Source organism: Acinonyx jubatus, chromosome D2 (assembly GCF_027475565.1).
Source record: "Acinonyx jubatus isolate Ajub_Pintada_27869175 chromosome D2, VMU_Ajub_asm_v1.0, whole genome shotgun sequence".
Lineage (NCBI taxonomy): Eukaryota > Metazoa > Chordata > Mammalia > Carnivora > Felidae > Acinonyx > Acinonyx jubatus.
The window spans coordinates 51,343,353-51,362,202 of record NC_069393.1 but is presented as its reverse complement, the minus strand read 5'-3'; the positions used below and the strand labels follow the sequence as shown (position 1 = coordinate 51,362,202).

The following is an 18,850-nucleotide window of genomic DNA, read 5'->3' as shown; positions in this document are numbered from 1 at the left end:
TCCTACTATTTGACCACCCAGTGGTACAGTTGTTATAGGAAAAGCAAGACAAATGCTTGATCCGTTCCCTTCATTTACAGTTTTCAAAATAATGAATTGGTTCCCTAGCATCCTTGAATGATGACTCATTTGTTTGGTTATACAAATATTTGAATTGTTTCAGCCCACTTACTCATTTAATATTCCCTAAGTTTTTCCACGGATACTGTTTTTCATTGTTATTGTCTTTTTTTTTTTCCTTGCTAGCGTTATGTGTCTATGGAAAATTAGAAATTTACAGAAACCTAGAACTGGATTAACCAAGTATACAGGTGCTTTATTAAGGCATTTATGAGGTTTTCATCTCTAGTCCCATCTCATAACTTACATTTTATCCTTGCATGTCCTAACCCAGGTGCAGGAGAATTGCCCTTTAGAATTTTATGGGAAAATTTGTATGTCTCAAAAGGCTTTAGTCCCTTCCAGGATTTTTAGAAGAATGCCGTAGCAGGAACAAAGAGCTTTTTAATTTTTGTTTATTTTTAATTTTTTTGTGTTTGTTTATTTTTGGGAGAGAGAAAGACAGTGTGTGAGTTGGGGGATAGGGGATAGAGAGAGGGAGACAGAATCTGAAGCAGGCTCCAGACTCTGAGCTCTAAGTGCAGAGCCCAGTGTGGGGCTTGAATCCACAAACTGCGAGATCATGACCTGAGCCAAAGTCAGACATGCAACCGATGGAGTCACCCAGGTGTCCCTAATTTTTATTTATTTATTTTTACTTATTGAGAGAGAGAGAAAGAGAGAGACAGAGACAGAGAATCCCAAGCAGGCTTGTGCTGATAGTGTGGGGCTCCATCTCACGAACTTGAGATCATGACTTGAGCAGAAATCAAGAGTCAGACACTTAACTGACTAAGCCAACCAGGATCCCCAAGAAAGAGCTTTTTTTTTTTTTAAAAATGTATAATACAATTGACCCTTGAATAGTGTGGGAGTTAAGAGTGCTGACTCTTCCCCCATAGCTGAAAATCCATGTGTAACTATTTTTCTCTAAGTTTATTTATTTTTAAGTAATCTGTACACCCAACATAGGACTCAAACTCATGACCTTGAGATCAAGAATTACACACTCCCATGACTGAGCCAGCCAGGCGCCCCCCCATGTATAACTTTTGAATCCCCCCAAAACTTTACTACTTATAGCTTATGTTGACCAGAAGCCTTACCAATAATGCAAACAACCCATATTTTGTATGTTTTATGTATTGTATACTGTATTCTTACAATAAAGTAAGCTAGAGAAAAGAAAATGTTAAAATCATAAGAGAAAATACATTTATAGTATTTATTGAATTGTATTTATTTATACAAGTACTGTATTTATTGGAAAAAATCCACAGGTGAGTGGACCCATGAATTCAAACCCATGTTGTTCAAGGGTCAACTGTACTTCCAAGTAATTAGCTATAGATACATTAACATGACTTTTAGAATCTTGGGTTTTCAGAAAACACTTAAGATTTTCATGGTTTTAACTAGCAAGTTGACCTTCCATGAGAGCCTTATCACACATACAGTTGGAGATGGCTCTAGTTTCTACTTAAAAATTTTTTTTAATGTTTATTTACTTTGAGAGAGACAGAGACAGAACGTGACTGGGTTAGGGGCAGAGAGAAAGGGAGACACAGATCTGAAGCAGGATCCAGGCTCCGAGCTGTCAGCACAGAGCCCGACGCGGGGCTAGAACTGATGAGCTGTGAGATCATGACCTGAGCCGAAGTCAGACGCTCAACTGACTGAGCCACCCAGGCGCTCCAAGACGGCTCTAGTTTCTAAAACAGATTTCTAAAACTTCGAACTCAGTCTTTCGTACATGATAAGATATATATGCTTGGCTTCAGAATTTTCCAGGAAAATAAATTCTTTTTCTTGAAATTTGGTATTTGTATACATTAGTACTGAGTTTGTAAGCTTTTTTCTTTTTAATAGTATTGAAAGTAGTTGTTGCAATGAAAATGTAGGCTAGCATTTACTGAGCTTTATAATTTACAAAACCTTTTTCATATCCATTATCACTTTTCATAAGCTTCATAACAACCCAAGTTAATATTAAATAATTATTGTCTGACAGGCACTATGCTGAGCCTTTATTATTCAAATAATCCTCCTAGCAATCCTCTGAGGTTGGTGCTTTTATTATTCTATGTTACAAATAAGGAAACTGGGGCCTAGCAAGGTTGAGAAACTTGCCTGTATCTCACAGCTAGGAAATGCAGGTGGGGGGGGGGGCGGGGCGCATGTTGAGCCCTGGCTCTTAACAACTGGGCCTGTATCCATGTTGGCCCTATTTTGCCGACCAAATAAATGACCCCTTGGAGATGTTGGGAGACTTTTCCAAGGTTGTTTAATTGATATGTGATGGAGTCAGGACAAGAAACCCTGAATCTTCCAGCTGCCAAGCCAGTGCTCTCTCCAGCAGGCCCAGAGTAGAAGGGTTCCAGTCAGCAACCCTGATATCCTCAGTCCACTGCTGGAGCTCACTGTAATGGTAACAGAGCCAGAAAGGTAAGATTCAGGATTTTGGTAGCAGCATTTCAGTTTGATACAAATGACCTAGCTGAGTTAGCGCTAAATTAGGACAGTATGTGTCTAGAGACTGAACTGGTATTTGTTTTCCCAGCCATATTCACAGTGTTCTCCACCATGGATTCTTAGGTAGAAGAAAGTTATCTAGACCATATACTGAGCTTTCTTCTCTACTTCGGTGCCACCATTTCTGTGATATTCTCAGAAGCCAAGAGTCTCTCCTACAATTCACATCATAACAGCAGTTGCTGTTGTTTATTGTGTGTTTATTTTGTTATACATGAAGTTTTAAGTACTTTAAACTTTTTACAGATTCATTAACTGTCATAAAAGAGGTAGGTTCAAAACCATTTGCCAGATCATTCCTACATACTGCTTAAAGACGCAGAGTGTTACAAATACAGTTTGGGCATGTGATGTGCCCTTCTTCATTTGCATTTTCCCCCCTGCTTCTGGGAGGTAACTACTGTCTTAAGTTTGTTTGGTGACTACTATTACCATGTTTGTTTGTTTGTTTTTTTAATATCTCTAGTCATGTATTTATCTCGTTGTATAGTTTTTAGTTTTACAAAAATGGCATTTTATTGTGAGTAATCTCTGCCACTTGTATTTTTTCATTCACCATTATATTTGTAAGAGTTCTCCATATTGGTGAATGTGCCTCTGGTTAAGTTTTTAAATTTTTATTGCTGCTATTTGAAAAATTCACTGAATATATCACTCTTTTATCTATCTTCCTGTTAATGGAATAGTGCTGCTATAAGCATTCTTGTACATATGTCCTTGCACACAGTTCTTTAGGGTACACGTGTCCAGCAGTGGAATTACTGTGTAGTAGGATATGTACATCTTCACATTCAATAAATATTGTCAAGTTGTTGCTTATAGTGGTTGATTTAAAATACACTTTCTCTTGTAGTGGCTGAGTTCTCATTTCTCCACATCCCTAAACAGCACTTGACATCATCAGGCTTTCATATTTTTGCTATTTATTGAATGTGAAATATTACTCTTAAGCTTGTCTACATGCATTTTTTTTTTTTTCTAATTTGGTGTAAACCTACCAATGTCAGAATTGACACTGAACCTAAGAGAAGTAAAGTGACTTGTTTAAGGTCATGCAACCAGAAGATGGCTGAAGCTGGATTAGATGAGAGCTCTGTGAACACCAAAGCCAGTGCCTGTTCCTCCCTACCTAAGGGTCATGGCCCCAACACCGACAGAGTTCACCTGGTGATTCAAGGACTGATTCCGAAGTTCTGTACATTATGCCCTGCTTTTCCTGTCATTTCGTCGTCTATTTCTTGAGAAATTCTACCAGCTAGCCTTCCTGTTTTTAGTTAACTCTTTTAAAGGATTTGTTATAAAAGGGTTAATAAACTTAATAGCAAGATGGAGTCTTTGGCCCATTTGTTTTTGAGGTGTGTGTGTGTATGTGTGTGTGTGTGTGTTTAAACAGCGCCCATTTATTAGCTCACAGTTTTGTAGGTCAGAAGTCTGACATGGCATGGGATTCCCTGCTCAGGGCATCACAAGGCTATAACCAAGATACTGACCACATAAAGTTTCCTTCTGAGGGCTCTGGGGAAAAACATCTTTCAACATCATTCTTAACCATTGGCAAAATTCAGTTCCTTTTGGCCATAAGACTGAGATCACCATTTCCATGCTCAGCTGCTCCGAGCTCCTAAATATCACCTGCATTCCCTGCTATGTAGTCCCCTCTCTCTTCAAGCCAGTGATGGTATGCCAGTCAGTTCTTTCTTATGCTTTGAATCTTTGACATCTTCTTCAGCCACTTGCCAAATAAAATGCTTTGTATGTATGTATGTATTCTTAAAAATTATTAAGAAAATTTTTTGGTTGGCTCATGTGTACCTGGTATCCATGTTTCTCTGTCAATGGATTGAGAGCTGATTATCCTGATCCCAAGAGAGTCATAGTGGAGAACCTCTTCCTGTTTCTAATTCAGGTACCTCTAAGGATATGAAACAGCCATCTGGGCTGTGTTCCCAAATGGACCATAATTTCCTACTGTCATCACATATTAGAAAAACTGAAAACGTGTAGGCAGCAAAGAAATGAGTATGTAGATTCATAGAATGGTATCTCTTTATAGCAAATAGATTGAGCAAATGTGATTGAGCTTCTGTTTGGCAGTTTGGTCAGAGATCCTGTATCATTAAGATTTTGGACCTCAGGTGAGCTAGACTGTTGTTGATAATGGCTTCTTTGGCTCTTTTTTTTTCTTTTAACCTTTTGTTGAAGTAAATTTGCAGGAAAGTGTGTGTGGGTTCTGATAAATTATTGCTGTTTTTACCTTTGCTGCTATTTGAAGAATCAGTTAAATTAATGTGCTGCTATTACTTATGTATGAACCCTTGAATTTTCAAAAACTGAGCACAATATGGAACCAGCAGGCAGTGAAGAAACAGAACATTAACTGCACCTCACTGGCCGTCTTTCTGCCTCTTTGTAGTCACTGTCCATCCCTTAAGGGTAACCTCTGTCTGGCTTCTCATAACCCAGATTAGTTTTGTCTGTTTTTTTGCTTTGTATAAATGAAATGAAAAAGTGTATCCTCTTTGTGTCTGGCTTCTTTCATTCAACCTTAAGGTTGTGAACTTAATCCATACTGTTGTGTATAAACAGTAGATTGTTCATTCTCTTTGCTGTCTAGTATTCTGTCGTGGTTCTTTGGCTCGTTTTAATATAGCATTGCCAGTGTTTTGCCATGATCTGTGTTTTATTATGTTTGGGGTATGTTCCTACTTTACCTCTATTTTTAAAGTGGGTCTAAAGATAAAGGATAGGAACTAGAATGGTAGGATATTCAGGTACGTTAAAATCCAAGCAGAATGTGTTAGAGCTGGTCAACCTGAAGGAACTTTTCAGTTCTAAATGGGGCCATGATCTTGGTCTTCATAAGCTTTGATTTGAGGGTTTTTTGTTTTGTTTTGTTTTTTTAACCCAGAATATTGACCTGATTGTGAATAGGCAAATCAGATCACATTTAGACAAAAATCTGGTTCTGGTCTCACACTATCACATTTATAGCCTGTTAAAATAAAACTAAATTTCTCCAGATTTGAGTCTTTCAGTTTGTCATTCTTAGTTCACATATTGTTTAGGAATCTGAGCTTGGCAGAGTAAATGACTAAAGAAGCTGTATGGAGTAGTCCCTCTGGAATTGAGGCTGTTGGAATCTTCTATTAGTATGAAAGAAAGGCACCATCTAGTTTTATCTTAATATGAGAGAACTTCAAACCATTACCCAGGAAAAAGTGCTTTTTCTTCTGAATACTTTTAAAAACACCTGAATCCCTCAGGTAAAGTGAAGGGATGTCTCAGGACCCCAAGTAGAACACATCTTTAGTGTGAACTTGAGAGGATTTGTTAAGAACCTGAAAACTTGACCAGCAAGCTACTAGTAGTGAATATGAGCATATCTGATCCTTTTGTGACTAGAAAAAGGTTAATGAGCTCCTGCTAGGCTGTTGTTTGCACACACTCTCCACTAGATCTGTTGATTCAAGCATTCAGGCATGAATCTTGGCTCAGGACTATGCAGCTGTACAGTGCTAAACAATGGATTTAGGAACGCCATCTGGTGGCTCTCTCTAGATACCCAGATTCAGGAGGAGAGGGACTCTTCAGATGCCAATTCAGCAGCCATTCTAATGACCCAATTGGGGGGAGGGGACATATAAAGAATGTGTTCTGCCATAGTTTCATCTCTGCAGATGAAAATAAATAAAAGCTATTTAGGATTTTTAGGATATTTTAGGATTTGAGGATATTTCTAGTCAAGGTGCCATTTTGGGGGAGACAGCAGTCATTAGAATTCTGTCTCTCCCTAAATTGCAAGATTTTTGTTAGAAAGGTAGTGCTTACAGATTGTGACCATTTGCTTTTGACTTGCATGCTTCACCCTAATTGAGTTAGTTATTAAATTTCATGAGATCTCATAGTGGTACACTATATACATTGCTTGAGACTTACAAAAATAGCATTGCATCCTATTTTTACCAGTCTAGATCAAATCCATGAGAATTCGCATCACAAATTTAATGCTTCAGCCAAGAATAGTACGTTTCTTTCCACAAGTAACTTGGTAAGTTCCGAAAAGATCCCTCAAGGACTCTCTTCAATTAATTATGGAGTACATAGGGAATTGAAAATTAAAGTAAGTGTGAATGGAGGCCATGTAGATCTCATTTTGTCTTATGAGTGCTCATAATATCTACTATCTCATAGGGATTTTAAGGTGTATAATTTTCATAAAGCACTTTAAGTTCCTGAGGGAAAACTCTCTCTAGTTTAAAATGTTACTAATTTGTACTATTCTATCCTGTTTATCCAGCTTACTTTCAGGCATATTAACTAATCATTATGTCTGTTAGTTTGAACTCTTGTTTTTTAAGTTTACTTTACAGCAATGTGAGTAATATAACTTTAAAGTCCATGTATTTTTCCTTTTCTAAGAAATGTTTTTCTTCCTTTTCAGGAAACAAATATACCTTGGAGACTAGACCAAACCAAGAAGGCATTGATGTAAGGCAAGAACTACTGAAATTCCATTCTACTTATTATTCATCAAACTTGATGGCAATTTGTGTGTTAGGTCGAGGTAAGAATCCTTGAAATTTTTCATAGAATTGGATAATCTAAGTTTTCCATTTGTATATAAGAATATACTTTGGGGGCGCCTGGGTGGCTCAGCCGGTTAAGCGTCCGACTTCAGCTCAGGTCACGATCTCGCGGTCCGCGAGTTCGAGCCCCGCGTCGGGCTCTGGGCTGATGGCTCAGATCCTGGAGCCTGCTTCCGATTCTGTGTCTCCCTCTCTCTCTGTGTCTCTCTCTGTCTCAAAAATAAATAAACGTTAAAAAAAATTAAAAAAAAAAATATATACTTTGAAAGGATAGAAGATACGGCCTTTTATCTGCTGAGAGGCTTTAGAAAATGATCTCCTTGTTGGAGAATATGTGGAGAGGAATTTTGTTTTTAACTCTATATTCTAAGAAGAAGTACAGATGATTTAAAATGGAGACCTGAGGGAAATATAAATCACATATAAAAGCAAAGAAAGGTAGTATAAAGGAAAAGATGAACAGATTTGATCTTATAACAATTCAGAAAACTAGAAACGAGATTAAAAGCCAGATGGGAAAAAAAAGAGGCAGATGATGGTACACTGGGAAAACAATTTGAAATATGTACAACAAAGGTTTGACTTTATATTTACTTAATTATTTTTTAATTTTATTTTTTAAAGTTATTTACTTATTAAAACAATTTTTTTTATGTTTATTTATTTTTGAGACAGAGACAGAGCACGAACAGGGGAGGGGCAGAGAGAGAGGGAGACACAGAATCTGAAACAGGCTCCAGGCTCTGAGCCATGGGCATAGAGCCCAACGTGGGGCTCGAACCCACAAACTGTGAGATCATGATCGAGCCGAAGTTGGACGCTTAACCGACTGAGCCACCTGGGCGCCCCTAAAGTTTTTTTTTTTAAGTTTTTATTTTAATTCCAGTTGGTTAATATATAGTACTATATTAATTTCAGGTGTACAATACAGTGACTTAACAGTTCCATATATCACATGGTGTTCATCACAACAAAAGTACACTCTTTAATCCCTATCACCTGTTTCACCCATTTCTCACCCCACCCCCCACCTCCCTAGCTCCATCAGTGTGGTCTCTATAGTTAAAAGTCTTTTTCTTGATTTGTGTCTCTCTCTCTACCTTTTTCTCCCCCCTTTGCTTGTTTGTTTTATTTCTTAAATTCTACATATGAGTGAAATCATACGGCATTTGTCTTTCTCTGACTGACTTATTTCACTTAGCTTAATACTCTCTAGCTCAACCCATGTTGCAAATTGCAAGATTTCACTCTCTTATATGGCTGAGTAATCCGTTGTATATTTGTACTGTATCTTCTTTATCTGTTCATCTGTCGATGGACACTTGGGCTGCATCCATATAAAGGTTTGACTTTTTTTTTTAATTTTTTTATGTTTTTATTTATTTTTGAATGAGAGAGAGAAAGACAGAACATGAGTGGGGAGGGGCAGAGAGAGAGGGATATACAGAATCCAAAGCAGGTTTTAGGCTCTGAGCTGTCAGCACAGAGTCCAACACGGGCTCGAACTCACAAACCGCGAGATCATGACCTGAGCTAAAGTTGGACGCTTAACTGACTGAGTCACTCAGGCACCCCAAAGATTTGACTTTTTAAATACAGATTAACTAGGGGTGCCTGGGTGGCTCATTCGGTTGAGCATCTGACTTCAGCTCAGGTTATGATCTCACAGTTTGTGAGTTTGAGCCCTGCGTAAAGCTCTGTGCTGACAGCTGAGCCTGGAGCCTGCCTTGAATTCTGCGTCGCCCTCTCTCTCTGACACTCCCCCATTCACACTCTGTCTCCCTCTCTCTCAAAAATAAATAAACATTAAAAAAATTTTAATGCAGATTAAAGATAATAAAGTGTTTCTTTCTGTTAAATTACCATAATTTTGTTTTTGTTTTCAAGTAATACTCATTATGGAGGAGCAGTGCCCTTTTGTATTGGTGGTAGTGTATACAATTTATGCAGTTCCTCTAGACTTTCTGGAGGACAGTTTAACAAGATGCATCATCCTTAAAAAGTTTATTTTTACTTCTAGAAATGCAATCTGAGGAAATAACTAGAGTTGTCCAAAAAGGTGATGCACTAGGATGTTTCTGTCAGTAGAGTGTTTATTAGCAAAAAGTTACAAACAATCTGATTGTTCATGAATTGAAGATAGGTTAAATAATGATGTTATAGCTATGTAATAGGTCATCTTATAGAAAATAGCATCTCTTTTCCCACTTTCTCTTCTCCTACCTGCTTTATTTTTCTTTACAACATTACCACCTGAAATACTATTCATTTTCATTGCCCACCGCACTAGAAAGTAATTTACTTGAGAATAGAAACTGTTTTGTTCACTCTTTGCCACCAGTGCCTGAGTTAGTGTTTGACACATCATATGCACATGATAAATATGTATGTCCAGTAGAAAACGAAAATACTCTATAAAAACTATGTGCTGTATGATCCCATTTGGGGATTTATAAAAAAATATTTTTAATAGACATATGTGGTATATACATAAGACAAAATAGAAAAACATATACTAGAAATTTAATGTGATATCGCAGTTTAGAACTGACACTCTAGACTCTGACAACTTGGGTTTGAATTCCAGATATACCACCTACTTAGCCATGTGGCTGTGAGCTAACAAAGTTACTTCAGATCTCCGACCTTTAGTTTTTGCTTTTTTAAAATGGAGTTGTGCTACCTCATACCTGTTGTGAGGTTTAATCAAGGTAATGCAGAAAAAGTGTTTAGCATAATGCTTGGCACAGCAAATGCTCCAAAAATGGTAGCTATTTTTAGCTTCCCATAATCATGAGATTATGAGCGACTTTTGTTTTCTTCTTTTTGTATTTGTGGTAAGTTTTCTACTTTTGGCAAATGTGACTTTTTGTAGGTAGGAAATAAACAACCAAATACACTTTAAGTTGGTAATAAGAACCAAGATATAAAATGGGTCCAAGAAGTAAAGCCAATTAAAAAAAAAAGTATATCTATAATTCTGTGTGCTTGCTGACGGTAACTAGGTCTAGAGTGTTAAATATCACTTGGTATTTAGAGCCTAGTCCTGGGAGTATTTTTGTCTATGTTGTATTGAGACAAAAAGCACTTGATTTCAGTAAGCACTTAATTGGACAAGTAATAATGACAACAGATGAATCAGGCGGGAAGCCTGCCTTCAGTGTTCTCTGTTTAGTGAAAGTGAGAGTGTCTAAGAGAAACAGACATTTCAGTTCCTCGATTGCACACACATCACTCTCCTAGAGTGACTGACTTGTGCTCAGTTCAGTGGACTTGATCAGGGGCCCTGGGAGAAGTGTCCTTGCCGTGTAAAAGGTTTGAGGAGGAAAAGGATCTCTCAGAGGATTAATAGAAAATCCGCTCCTTCTTCTAGGATGAGGGGAGAGAAAGAGTAACCATGTGGAAGGATCTCTGTCACAAAGGGACAAAAAAGTTTCTCTGTTCTCCCATGGGACCATCCCTCTAGTTGTGGCAGCACTAATTACCTGGAAACTTGGCAAATAGGTAACTATCAAGAACAAACCCTGGGATTGCCAAGTCCCCATGATGTAAAGACAAAAGGGACTCTCTTCCCTGTCTGGTAGCTCACTGCTTAGTGGAGAAGACAGACTGCAGTATTGTATGGTTGCTTTACCTTTATAAAGCTACATTGTGAACTTATGCTTTTAGGGTAGAAATACTTCAAGGGTACACCTGGTAGGACCTTGTTGTAAAGGGCCTTGCTGTTCTCAGCACTTCAGGTTGATAAACCTTTGCTTACTGCCCACCGTGTTTCAAGTCCCATGTTCCATCTGTGGATAAAGAGATCTCTTACATCTCTTGCCCTAAATATATGCATTCCATTCCTGACTACACATGTCAAGTAACAAGCAGCCACTGGTCTGCCTTTTATTTGGCTCTGGACATTTCGAGGTCCTGCATACATGTCAAAAATTTTAAAGCAAAAATATGTACATTTTATAAATAAATTGCAAATGCCCGCATTCATAAGTTTCAAAGAGAATTTTGTACTATAGAAAGGCAAATCTCAAATAGTCGTTAAGTGCTCTCTAAAGAGTTCATGGAAAAAGTTCAAAATGGGTCATAGAATATCAAGGGAAATTTCTTACTTGATCCAAATGCTTCCTGACAGTAACAAGTGATGAATGTTTATACCATTTATAAATAACCTATTCTTGAGGAGACAGAATCAAGGTGAGTAGTTGGTTATCTTGTTTATAAAAAGATAACCTTTTTTCACGTTTTTTTGTTTTTTTTTTTTAAGATTTTATCTTTATAGCCAACGTGGGGCTCAAACTCACAACCCTGAGATCAAGAGCCTCTTATTCAATGGACTGAGCCAGTCAGGTGCCCTTTAATTTTCTGAATAATAGAAGTAAGTGTACAGGGGAAAAATTTTATCCCACATGGGTATAAAATGGAAATCAGGGGGTTTTTTCCCTCCCGTCCTGTGATGACAATATCCTCTCCTCAAAGATCTCACCTTAAGTCATTTCTTGTTATACTTTCAAAAGTGGAATTTTGTTAATATACTTACATATATATATGCCTGCTAAAAAAATAACTGAGGGCCGCCTGGCTCACTCAGTTGGTAGAGCATGTGACTCTTGATCTCAGGGTTGTGAGCTTGAGCCCCACGTTGGGTATAGAGATTACTTAAAGATAAAATCTTAAAAAAAAAAAAAATAACGAGATTGCCTGCAGTTTTCACTTAATAGAGCTTTGAGATATTTTCATATGAGTGCATAGACTTCTCTCTCTTAATTAATGATCCCATAAAATTCTAATGTATAGACATGTCATAACATTCACATGCTCAGGGGTGTTTAGGTCATTTCTAGTTTTCGTTATAAACAGTGCTGCAGTGAACATATTATACATACAGCTTTATAAGCCTTTCAGTCATGACTCTTTATAAAAGAATATAGGTAGCTGATAAAGAATAACTTAAGTAGCCATGGAATTTTACCGACAGTTAACAAGTGTTTGAGTGAATTTGGCACATTATGATACAGAATCATGTAATGTTAGACCTTGGAAGAGACTTGTGATCCTCTTACCCCGTGTTCTCATTTTACAGAACCTGAAATAGTTAACCAGTTTGTCCGAGTAGTTCGTTGACATGGTTGGTGAAGCTGGGGTCAGGATCCAAGTCCTCTAATCTCCCCACCCAGGATTCTTTTCACCATTTTATACTCTTTCCCCACAAAATCACTTACATTTGACTGTTAACAATGGGCTTAGATTGTGTCTATTTATGAAGTAAATGTTACAATCTTATCAGCTGATGGTTTAGTATGTGCCTTTTGGCAATTGTAGATCAAATAGTTTTCCAAATGTAACCAATTATTATCGTTTTTAATACTTGTTTTAAATTTATTGCAAGATAACATTTGTGAAGCAGTTTTTTTAAACTGTAAAGAGCTATTAGACATGTGTGAGATATTATCCACATTACTTAGCTTTAGAAGTTATATAGGCTCTGGCAAGATTTAACAGAGTGCTTTAACTTTATCAGATGCAGTTTTAAAAAAAAATGTAGGTTTTCTTCTTAATAGTCCTAAAGATTTTTCAGGAGGTCTTAGGGTTTTGTTCTGTTTCTCCCCCCAGGTTCATTGAGATGTAATTGACATATAACATTGTGTAAGTTTAAAGTATTTTGATGTAGTGATTTTATGTATGTATATATGATCTTAAGGTTTTAAATACTACCTGTCAAGTTATGATTAGTTGAAGTTCTATTTTCATTGTCTGTTTTCTTATAGAATCTTTAGACGACCTGACTAATCTGGTGGTGAAGTTATTTTCTGAAGTAGAGAACAAAAATGTCCCATTGCCAGAATTTCCTGAACACCCTTTCCAAGAAGAACATCTTAAAGTAAGTGAATGTATTTCTGATATATATATGAATGTATCAGAATGTATTTGTGATATATATATAGAATATATATATTCTGATATATATAGAGAGAATATATATATTCTGATATATATATATATATATAAATTAATGTATTTCTGAGATATATATATACATAGTTTTATTTTATGGACATAATATATGCCTAGTTTACCAAACAGTAGATGAATAATTTTGAAAGTTTTATTTATATAGTTTATTTAACATCTGTTTGGATAATCAAATCAATTTCACATTTACAGGGATATGAATCACCAAAAAGATACCAATATATATCTGATCTTTGCATGCTAAAAGTAATTTTGGTAGTTATAGCTTTGACATACAGTAGAAACTGTTATCCACGGTCAGAAGGCAAGCATATTGAGCTGCATGGTGTAGGGGACTGGACATGGGCTGCACACCAACTGTAATGAAATTCCACTTAGAAGGAACCTAGGCCAGGGGCGCCTGGGTGGCTCAGTCGTTAAGCATCCGACTCTTGGTTTTGGCTCAGGTCATGATCTCATGGTTTGTGAGTTCGAGCCCTACATCAAGCTCTTCACTGACAGCGCGGAGCCTATGTGGGAGTCTCTCTCTTCCCCTCTGTCTCTCCTCCTCTCTCTCTCTCTCAAAATAAATAAATAAATTTTAAAAATTAAAATTTATATTAAAAAAAGAAGAAGAAGGGGCTCAGGCCATTTATTTCTTTGTGGTCAATACAGTTTACTCTGGCAATTGATTCTCTTTTGGATTTGGGATTCTTCCATGAAAATCTGTATTCTTATAGTTTGTAAATATTTTATTCAGTGGGAGTTGTGTATAGCTAATCTTTTGTGGTCTTTTTTTTCTAGCAACTTTACAAAATAGTACCCATTAAGGATATTAGGAATCTTTATGTGACATTTCCCATACCTGACCTTCAGAAATACTACAAGTCAAATCCTGGCCATTATCTTGGTCATCTCATTGGGCATGAAGGTCCTGGAAGTCTGTTATCAGAACTTAAATCAAAGGGTAAGTCTTTGGCCACTGGTGTACTGCTCCACATCTTTTTACTATGGCTCTCATTTTCTCCTAAATATTTTTGTGTGAAAGAACGTTTTTGGATGAGACTGTTTTGGGTTTATGGGAGAGTGAGATGGTGGTTGTTAGTGTGCTTTTGTTTTTTTGCTTTTATTTTTATTTTTTAACTTATTTTTAGTTTTGACAGAGCACACGTGTGTGCATGCATGCAAGTGGAGGTGGGGCAGAGAGAGAAGGAGAGCGGGAATCTTTTTTTTTTTTTATAATTTTTTAATGTTTATTTATTTTTGAGAGAGACAGAGACAGAATGCAAGTGGGTTGGGGCAGAGAGAGAGGGAGGCACAGAATCTGAAGCAGGCTCCAGGCTCCGAGCTGTCAGCACAGAGCCTGACGCGGGGCTCGAACTCACGAGCTGTGAGATCGTGACCTGAGCCGAAGTCGGACGCTCAACCGACTGAGCCACCTAGCCGCCCCTAGGAGAGGGGGAATCTTAAGCAGATTCCGTGCCAGCGCAGAGTCCAATGCTGGGCTCAATCTCAGCACCGTGAGATCATCACCTGAGCCGAAATCAGGAGTCAGATGCTTAACCGACAGAGCCACCCAGGCACTCCTGGGTTTTTTTCCCCCCCGCTGAATTTGTTTTACCCTTCAGTATTGAGCAGTGAAAGTTAGATATTTGAAAAGATATTGTGGTACATGTTTTAAAGAACAGAGAGGTTAAAAAGTAAAAGCTCAGTTTGGATATTCTTTACCATCTATGTGAAGTGACAGTACACATTATTTACTTGCCTGCTCTTATCCATCACACCAGAGGGTATACTGAAATTTAGTCATTAGATGATTTCCAAGACCCCTCTCAACTCAGGCTCTGATTTTACATAACACTTAAGCACAATAGTCTACTCTTGCCTGGAGAACTGATTTGAAGAGTCCTGAGGAAAGCTCCCAACCCAAAAAATCCCTTGAGTCTTTACAGTGCCTGAAACGGGTTTTCTAAAGTAAGTTTTTCTGATCTTTTCTGTAAGTGGTCCATTCTGATATCTTGCAGACATATAGTATGGACTAAAAATAACATTCTTTGCCTTAAAAGAACCCACACATACAATCCTGTTTTGATTTCCTTTGAATGTTACAGGCTGGGTAAATACTCTTGTTGGTGGGCAAAAGGAAGGAGCCCGAGGTTTTATGTTTTTTATCATTAATGTGGACTTGACTGAGGAAGGATTATGTAAGTATTGACCTTTTTGATTTTGAATGAAATTGACTTCTTATTATATATATATTTTTTAACTTCTATATGCTGTGGATCTGTTTTATGTTGTAAAGCCATGGAACCTTTAATTCATGCAATTCCTCCTTTGTATTTTTCATGTGCAACTTGGCCTTCATTTCATGGATGATTTTTCCTCCTTAACAACTGATCATTATGTTGCACTTGTGAAATGTGTACTTGGCTTTTCATTGGCTCATTAACTTCCCCGAAGTTCCTTCTGTCATATACCCTGGAGTCTGAAGGGCCATGTGTCTGGCATCCTAAAATCAGTCTCAGGGAAGTGAGGATTCCATTTCTACTTACCTGACTGTACCTTAGGAGTGAGCTCAGTACTTTGAAGCATTCAAGGACTGAATGATTTTTAAGTGTGCCCCTTTTTTTCAGTACATGTTGAAGATATAATTTTGCACATGTTTCAATACATTCAGAAGTTACGTGCAGAAGGACCTCAAGAATGGGTTTTCCAAGAGTGCAAGGTAATTTTGTTTCACCAAAATTTTTCTTAAGGAAAAATTTCAGAAAACATAGAAATGTGAATTAAGTTTAAAGCCTAGTGAAACTTGTAAAGTTTTTGGGGGTTTTGTTGTTATTTAAACTCTAAAAAATCTGGCCGTGCATAGTAGCTTTAGTTAATGCTTATACTACTTTGATTGGCTACCTGGGGCACAATTAAGGGCTAAGGCATCACATAACCTTTCTTTGCAGGAGAAAAGAAACTGCCTTTCTATCCCTCAGAAGAAAGCCAGCCGTTTCTTGAGCTTGTATCTGTAAGGGCTTACATTACTGTTTGCCTGAAGCTTCATGAGCCTCTGTCGTTTTCAGATCTGGTGACAAAAATCTCTAGCATACTTTCAAAAAAATAATGAATTGTGGGCGCCTGGATGGTTGGCTCAGTCATTTGAGCATCCAGCTCTCAATTTCAGTTCAGGTCATGATCCCAGGATTACCAGATCAAGCCCCACATTGGGCTCCCTGCTGAGCATGGAGTCAGCTTGGGATTCTCTTCGTCTCCCCTCCCCCTTCCCCTTCCCCTTCCCCTTCTCCCTTCCTGTCTCTCTCTCCCTCCCTCTCTCTCCCTCTCTCTCCCTTCCATCCCCCTTCTCTCTCTCTCTCAAAATATATAAACTTAAAAAGGAAATAGTGAATTGTTTTATGTATGATTATGTTCTTTTTTTGTTGTTGTTTATTTTTGAGAGCGCACAAGCAGGGGAGGGGCAGAGAGAGGGGGACACATGATACGAAGTGGGCCACCCAGGTGCCCCTGTGTAATTGTGTTCTTAAAAGTGATTTTATTGTTGTATGTATGGAAAGGCCTCGCTGTCTTTTATTTATTTTTAAAAATATGTACTTTATATTTAAGACCTATTGAGATTCTGAAATGTATTTTAGGATAAGAGAAATCCTTTTTACTTAGATAAAAGTTTAAAGGAATACTTGCTGCTTGGACAGTAACTTCTAACCTGGATGCATTTCTCTGAATGGATCAACAAAATCATCATCTGTGCAACTGTTGATCTTGCAAGGTTCTTCCACAGTTTTCCTAATTCTCTAATAGTTTAACAATTTAGGTTAAAGAAATCATAGTCTGTATTGGTTATTTTTAAATTACTTTTTTATTTTTTATTTATTTAAAAAAATTTTTTTTAAGTTTATTTTGAAAGAAAGAAAGTGCATGTGCAAGCAGGAGGAGGGGCAGAGAGAGAGGAGAGAGAATTCCAAGCAGGCTCCAAGTGCTGTCAGCCTAAAGCCTGATGTGGGGCTTGAACCCACAAACCATGAGATCGTAACCTGAGATGGAATCACGAGTCGGACACTTAACCAACTGAGCCACCCAGGTGCCCCCCCTCCTTTTTCTAATGTTGGTTTATTTTTGAGAGAAAGAGTGCATGTGTGCACACCAGTGGGGGAGGGCAGAGCAGGAGGTAGGACAGGATCCTAAGCAGTCTTTGTGCTGACAGCAGTGAGCCCAATGCAGAGCTTGAACCCACAAACTGTGAGAGCATGACCTGAGCTGCGGTTGGACGCTCAACTGTTGAGCCACCCAGACACCTCTATATTGCTTATTTTCATTCATATTCTATACATTTCTAAATCAAGCATAGCCAGTTTTTCAGAAACTATGATAAAGTTAAATATGGAGTAGAAAGTCTATAGTGCAAACTAAACACTAAAGAATTTTTTTTTAAGAAAGTATTTCTAAATGATGGGTGACTTATGTGTAATTGGGTTAATTTTTCTTTTTAGGACTTGAATGCTGTTGCATTCCGGTTTAAAGATAAAGAGAGGCCACGGGGCTATACCTCTAAGATTGCAGGAATATTGCATGTAAGTTTGTTATTTTACATATACAATGGTATGTAGAGTATTTTTGTGATCCTGCATATATTATCTTCAGTACTACATGAATGATAAAAATTGAAGCTGCAGGATAAAACTTTAGACTTTGTAGCAACCAGGCAAACTTTGATGTCAAAACATGCTTAAAATCATGATTTTCATCATCCTAAAAATTATCTATAGTATTTTTCGTTACGTAGGCATTCTGCTTATTGGATTTAAATATTTTTCAGTTCTACAATGTGTCAGTTGCTAATTATGTGAAAGTTGTATAGATCATCTGCTTTTCTCCATTTCCATTGCTACCACCTAGTCTGAGCTACCGTCATGTCTTGGCCTTGACTGTATCATGGTCTCTTACCTGGGATGTCTTTATCTCTGTTTTCCCGCTTGTCCCCCGCTAGAGTTTATTTTTCCAGTCCCAATAATCTTTTGAAAACCAAAATCAGATTGTTTCACCTCTCTGTGTCAAGTTCTTCAGTAGTTTCCCATCAGAATTGGAATAAAATCTAAAACGTCACCTTGGCCTACAAGGTGATTTGGCCCCAGCCTGTCTCTCCGACCATATTCTGTATCACTCCCCAACCCACCTTTCCCCATTCACAATCCTCTCTGGCTGTACTGGCTGCCTGCCTTCCTGCCTAATCTTCAAGCATTCAGTTTATTATTCCCTTTTGGGGTCTTGTGTATTTGCCATTTTCTCTACCTGGAACACTCTTGTCTCTTGTCTTTGCATGGCTGGGTTCTTATCATTTGGGTAGGTGTCTCTTCCTCACAGAGACCTTCCCTGACCTCCCAGTCATGGCTCTGCCCCTTTCTTATTCATAGTGCCTATCACTATAATGATAGTATTCGTTTATTGTCTTTCTCCCTCCCAATCAGAATATAAGCTCCTTGGCTAAAATAGGTGAAGGAGATTAAGAGTGCACTTATCTTGATGAGCACTGAGAAATATACAGAATTGTTGAATCATTATATTGTCCACCTGAAACTAATAGAACACTGTATGTTAACCATACTGGAATTAAAAAACAAAACTTTAAAACTCTGATCACTCCCTCTCCTGACTTACATGTTAATTGTTGTTTTGTATTTTAG

General features: G+C 37.6%; 1 protein-coding gene across 5 annotated transcripts in view; it reads left to right on the top strand.

The window, feature by feature from the left end:
* IDE (insulin degrading enzyme) overlaps window positions 1-18,850 on the top strand; it is a 176,265-nt gene that overhangs the window by 119,627 nt on the left and 37,788 nt on the right. For all 5 annotated transcript variants that reach the window (XM_053207528.1, XM_027062630.2, XM_027062629.2 and 2 more), the window contains 6 exons: window positions 7,073-7,195; window positions 12,983-13,095; window positions 13,971-14,133; window positions 15,278-15,370; window positions 15,800-15,891; window positions 17,660-17,740. In XM_053207528.1, the coding sequence (XP_053063503.1) occupies window positions 7,073-7,195; window positions 12,983-13,095; window positions 13,971-14,133; window positions 15,278-15,370; window positions 15,800-15,891; window positions 17,660-17,740 (665 nt within the window). The remainder of the gene's footprint in view (window positions 1-7,072; window positions 7,196-12,982; window positions 13,096-13,970; window positions 14,134-15,277; window positions 15,371-15,799; window positions 15,892-17,659; window positions 17,741-18,850) is intronic.